At 32.3% G+C, this 6045-nt stretch overlaps 1 protein-coding gene across 2 annotated transcripts; it reads left to right on the top strand.

Moving 5' to 3' along the window:
- Positions 1-2229: 2229 nt before the first annotated feature.
- On the top strand, positions 2230-5793 carry LOC145100987 (protein CLAVATA3 INSENSITIVE RECEPTOR KINASE 1-like). Of its 2 annotated transcripts, none has more exons than XM_079038143.1 (11): positions 2230-2647; positions 2996-3122; positions 3235-3306; positions 3389-3532; positions 3629-3700; positions 3801-3860; positions 3974-4062; positions 4150-4290; positions 4374-4715; positions 4805-5196; positions 5291-5793. In XM_079038143.1, exons 1-11 carry the CDS (start codon positions 2545-2547, stop codon positions 5606-5608), a joined length of 1860 nt encoding a protein of 619 aa, XP_078894269.1. In that variant the 5' UTR covers positions 2230-2544; the 3' UTR covers positions 5609-5793. The 2 variants fall into 2 exon arrangements, with proteins under 2 accessions (XP_078894269.1, XP_078894268.1); XM_079038142.1 differs by having other exon boundaries at positions 3974-4071.
- The last annotated feature ends 252 nt before the right edge of the window (positions 5794-6045 follow it).

Raw genomic sequence — 6045 nt, 5'->3', positions numbered from 1 at the left:
ATTCTTGATGAGATCAAATTTGGCAGTTGTTGTGGAATGCACTCTTTGTTTGCCATTCAAAGATTATTCGACCAATGGTAGTTGATGACTTGTCGAAGTGGGAGACTATTGGAAATAGGCGTCCAATGTCATAACCTAATTGGTATAACTTTGTGAATAATAACAAAGTCCTTTTTGGGTTGTCTTTAAGAGCTAAAACAGTTAAAAGAAGAATTAAGAGAATGAGATAACTAGTTAATTGATTTATTACAAGTTAATAAATTAATTAGAAATTAATCGAAATTAATATGAATTAATTTGAGATCAGTTATAATTAATCTGGAGGTTAAAAGACTGAATATTGATTGTTAAATAGTTGAGCAATGAGAACATTGTTGAACCCTTATAGAGGTGGACGGTTTTAGGGGCTTCCAGAAAGCTTCCAAAATCAATCCAAATAACAGATAAGATAGATATTTGAATTAAGATTAAATCTTAATATTTAATTGATTTAAATCAGAGTTATCTTTTAAATACCACAACTATATAAAGACCCCTAGGTCTTCATATTTTCGTACCTTTCCAACATCTTGAAGGGCTGAAAAAATTGTTTCTCACATTCTCTTTCTCTCTCTCTCAAAGTTTTTAGTTTTAGTCTTTTGGGTGTGAACCATTAAAGATATTCATAGTTTGGGTACTAGAACTTCCAAGAAGCAACACACGTGTTCATATCTTCAAGTGGATACACATATATACTATTATACTTGAAAGGTGGTATTCTATCTTTTTGGTAGTTTGTTTTTCCAAGAGGGAAGGGTCGATACTATAACCAAGTCTGAAAGTGTGTTACCATAACAGTAAAACCTCTATCAAGTATGGCCTTGTACCATTCAATTGACCCTTCAAATTTGGTTCTATCAAAGTCCAACCATCTCGCTACCATATGTACCATTAACTTTACAAATTGTTGATATTTTTATGAAGGCTCCATCGACATCTCGTTTCGCTTATTGTCCGATAAACTCACAATACTTATTATTGTTGTATTTTGGGCTTATTTTATGTTGAACCTTTTTGTTTTTAATTTTTTAGCTATGTTAACCTTGATAGTTTTTATATTTATAGTCTTGTTTACTTTTATTCGTAATTATTTTTAATTTTCAATAATAAAACTTAGCTACTTTTTTTTTTTTGTCTTTTTTATTAGTTTACAAGCATAATATTTGTATCTTAAAATTAAATCACTTTGGTCGGAAAAAATGTTTCAAAGGCTTGTAACCAATAGAGATTTAGAGTTTTTTTTTTTTTTTTTTTTTTTTTGTTTAAATAAACGAAAAATATACTATAATACTCTTAAATGTTTACAATAGAATTTGAACCCTCAACTTCAAACAATAATGAGAAGATTTTAGATTTTAACCGGAAAAGTTTGACTAATACTTTGCATAACAACCATTTCATTTTTTAAAAAGCCAAATCTTGTGCGGATTCAACTTTTAATGACACCCTCTTCATTCACTTGAATGTGTTCTAAAAGTTGTTTTACTAATCCAAAATCCACATATAGAGAATTTGGCGTATCATCTTTCACTCCAAAATGAAAAAGAAATCCGATATTTTCTTTAATGTCGGTATTGATATATGTTAACAAAAAAAATTATAAAATTTGATATGTTATATTTTTTTCGTTAAAAGATAAGCCTTGAAATTAAAAAAAAAAAAGACAAAAGATTGATTTTTTTTATAAATATAAGTAATATTTTTAGAGAAAAAACTACAAAACCAACACCAAGAGAAAATAATAGTCATAGTGGAGATTTTTAAAAATAAAAATGATTTTTTAAAGAAATACAATGATTAAAGTGAATATTTGTTATGGTAACATTCCCTAAAAATAAGTAAAATGTTTTTTTTTTAAACTTGATATTATATAAAAAGAATTTTTCTCGAAAAGAGGCAAAAGCCAACCAAGGCGACGACAAGCACAGCACGTGATCTGTCAACATTTTACCTGCACCTTTTTAACTTTCCCTTTGTTCTCTCACACTTCTACCCCTCAGTCCAATCGCCGGATGAAAAGTATAAAAAAAAAACTAATGTTTTTGAGTTTTTCTTTTCCTTAACAAAAATCCCAACAATTATTTGATCCTTTTCATACTATTAAATCCCCACTTACTTTAATATTCAATTCTTTTTGTATCTTTCTTATATCCGCCATTAAAGACTCTCAGAGATGTTGATTTACCAGATAGGATAACGACCGGAGAACCAAAGGTTGCAGGAAACACAAGATTTTACAACCAAAATATCGAATTAAAGATTGCAGAGATCGTTTCATATCAGGAAAAAAAATTTCTGAATCTTTGATACCAAGGATTTTGTAGTTGGGGAATTTTGTCATACAAGTGGAGTGCATTGTGGACTTTTGCTTTACAGGATTCTGATTCTGTTTCTGTCTTCTGAGATTTCAAAAAGACAACAAGAATTTATCAAAAACATTAAAAATGGTGGCGAAATTCTTTCAAGAAACCTCTAGTATGAACAAAATTTAAAAGGTTTTCAAGCATGGCGAAGAGAGAACGTTTGTTATGGGTATTTGGGTTACTGGTTTTGACATGGCTGAATGTTTCATCTGCAACTCTTTCTCCTTCTGGAGTCAATTATGAAGGTTAGTTTACTAGTTTCATATGTCTTTTCTTTTAATCTTCATTTTGCCATTTTTTTTCCTTTCTGTTTTTAACCCATCTTTCTAGCTGTTGTTTCATGTTCATTCTACCCAATAAGGAACCTTTTTTCGGTGGGGTTGAAAGTTAATGAAGTAAAATCTTTGCTAATTTATGAATGTCTAATTTACTGTTCACTAGATCTAGTACTCCTTCACCGAATTAATGACATTTCAATATGTAGCTTGTGATTAAAGCATCTCCCTCTATATGAACCATAAACAGAAAAGCTCCATGTTTTATCTAATTTGTGTATCAGAATCATAATATTTTTTTTGTCTCGATTGATGCAGTTGTTGCTCTAATGGCTATAAAAGAGGATATCGAAGATCCACACAATGTTCTTGACTGGGATTTCTCATCTGTTGATCCATGTAGTTGGAGAATGATTACCTGCACCGACGGATCTGTTTCTGCTCTGTAAGTTCTTTTTCATATAATTTCTTCAAATTTCATGGAGATTTAAGATCGTTTTTTAGGTAATTCATAGCTGAATTAATGAATTTTAATGTTCTTTTTGTATCAAAATCAGAGGACTCCCTGGTCAGAATTTATCCGGGACGTTATCCGCTGCAATTGGAAATCTTAGCAATCTTCAATCGATGTATGTAATCAACTTTTTCCATATTTTACAAAATTTCTTGATATTTGTATGCTGAAAATTGACGATTTTGTGGTTGTTTTAGTACACTACAGAATAATGCGATTTCGGGTTCAATTACAAGTGCAATTGGGAAATTATGGAACCTTCAAACACTTGATCTTTCAGGGAATGAGTTCACTGGTGAGATGCCTACTTCGTTGGGAGATCTCAAGAACTTGAATCTATTGTAAGTTTTGTATTTTCTTAGTTTCCTTTTTTTTTTTTTTTTATTAATTTTTATTTCAAAATTTCTAATTTATAGTAATCTTTATGGTTAAACCAGGCGACTAAACAACAATAGCCTTACTGGACCAGTTCCTGAATCATTATCCCAACTTGGAGGCCTCACTCTTGTGTATGTTAATTTGCTATTATTTATTTATTCTTTTTAATTACGTTAAGTATGGATAAATGATTTTTTAAATAAAATTTAACCCAAATTCTTGTTTATGTAGAGACCTGTCGTATAATAATCTTAGTGGTTCTTTGCCAAAAATATCAGCAAGAACATTCAAGTGAGTATATTAGAAAATCCCTTCTTTATTTAATAACAATTGTTCCTCATATACTTTATATCATCTTTTAATCATATGCCTAATTAACAATTATTTTCTTTTAATAATTTCAGAATTATAGGAAACCCTTTGCTATGTGAGCATAATTCCAAAAATGGTTGTTCGATTGTTTTTCCGGAGCCTCTCTCTTTGCCACCAGAGGGTATGAGAGGTGTGTGTATATCACAATTACATAAATACCCTTGTTCGAATGGTTAATTTACGATCGATGTTTGGATTTTATTATTAGGCGGATCATCATCCGGAGAGAAAAGTCATCACCTAGCCATTGCCCTTGGTGTAAGCTTCAGTACTGCATTTCTCCTTGTTCTCATTTTGCTAATTTGGTGGCGATATCGGAAAAATCAACAAATATTCTTTGATGTTAATGGTAAGAGCTAAGAACACCATCGGCTTGATACTTTTATTAATTCTTTGATTCGTTGTTATTAATCGGATCCATATTATAAACAGATCAATACGATCCTGAGGTATCTTTAGGCCATTTGAGGAGATTTACATTCAAGGAACTTCGAGCTGCTACAGATCATTTCAACGCGAAGAACATTTTAGGTAAAGGTGGATTTGGAATCGTTTATAGAGGATTATTGAACGATGGAACGATTGTAGCTGTTAAAAGGTTGAAATCCGACAACAATTTTGGGGGTGAAATCCAATTTCAAACCGAAGTTGAAACCATAAGTTTAGCTGTTCATCGTAATCTTCTACGCCTTTGGGGCTTCTGCTCAACTGAAAACGAACGGATTCTTGTCTATCCCTTTATGCCAAATGGTAGCGTCGCTTCTAAATTAAAAGGTTCGTACAATCGTACTTCATTTCATCACCCAATTTTTTTTTTGCCACAAAAATCTTGTTTACATGAACTAAATTTATGATTTTACCAGATGAGGTGAATGGAAGACCGGTTTTGGATTGGCCAAGAAGGAAAAATATAGCTTTAGGAACAGCAAGAGGTTTACTATATTTGCATGAGCAAAGTGATCCGAAGATAATTCATCGGGATGTGAAAGCAGCCAACATTTTGTTAGACGAATATTTTGAGGCGGTTGTTGGTGATTTTGGGCTGGCGAAGTTGTTGGACCACCGGGATTCTCACGTGACCACTGCGGTTCGTGGGACCGTGGGCCACATTGCTCCCGAGTATCTGTCAACGGGTCAATCGTCTGAAAAAACCGATGTTTTTGGTTTTGGGATTTTGCTTCTTGAACTAATTACGGGTCAAAAGGCATTGGATTTCGGAAGAGCTGTGAATCAAAAAGGCGTAATGCTCGATTGGGTACTTAACTTTCTTACTTTCCTTTATTAAGTTATAGTATAAATTGGTATAGAAGTATATTTTTAATTTTAGCCTAACATGGTTTGTTCTACAGGTAAAGAAGCTCCATCAAGATGGAAAACTGAACCTAATGGTGGATGCGTCTCTAAAAAACAATTTTGATAGGGTCGAGTTAGAAGAAATGGTTAAAGTTGCACTTTTGTGCACCCAATTCAACCCTTTGTATCGACCAAAAATGTCTGAAGTATTAAGAATGTTAGAAGGAGAAGGGTTAGTAGAGCGATGGGAGGCTTCACAAACAATTGGAACACCAAGATTTCGATCATTACAAAGTTTTCCTTCAAAGTATGCGGATTATATCCAAGAATCTTCACTTGTACTTGAAGCAATGGAGCTTTCGGGTCCTCGATGAATCAATGTAATTCATCTGTAAAAAAAGTAAAGAAATCGTGTGTACAATGGTTTTTGGAATTGGTCCGGTTCATATATATAAAATCTTGGCTTTTGTTTCTTTTGTTACGGATAGGTTGTTGGAATCTTTGTACTTGTAATGGTGTAAAAATGGAACTCTACATCTATGAATATTGTTTCTTATGAGTATGATGACTAATATAGAGCGATGCATAGGGTCGGCCTATTAATCTCAATTTGGTATAGGAATAAGTGTCTAGGTAAAGTTGAATTAAGGGAAATTGAGAAATCTAAACTATATAAACTATTGTTTTAATAATAACTAGATGAGGGACCCGTTTTGCAGGATATGGATTTGTTAACAGTATAAAAAGTAAGTGTTTTGGTCGTTTTGGTTCGTCGTGGGTTATGTTATATTTGTAGGGGAATGAGTGAAAA

The sequence above is a fragment of the Lactuca serriola genome, chromosome 4 (assembly GCF_051521515.1).
Source record: "Lactuca serriola cultivar US96UC23 chromosome 4, Lser_US96UC23_V15, whole genome shotgun sequence".
In the NCBI taxonomy this organism is placed as follows: Eukaryota; Viridiplantae; Streptophyta; class Magnoliopsida; order Asterales; family Asteraceae; genus Lactuca; species Lactuca serriola.
The sequence above is the reverse complement of the archived record's forward strand: the minus strand, read 5'-3'. Positions and strand labels throughout refer to the sequence as shown.

Coding starts and splice junctions, on each gene's coding strand:
- LOC145100987 (XM_079038142.1), top strand. CDS start 2,545: ATGGCGAAGAGAGAACGTTTGTTATGGGTATTTGGGTTACTGGTTTTG. Junction 3,123..3,234: donor GACGGATCTGTTTCTGCTCT/GTAAGTTCTTTT, acceptor TATCAAAATCAG/AGGACTCCCTGGTCAGAATT. Junction 4,291..4,373: donor AATATTCTTTGATGTTAATG/GTAAGAGCTAAG, acceptor TATTATAAACAG/ATCAATACGATCCTGAGGTA.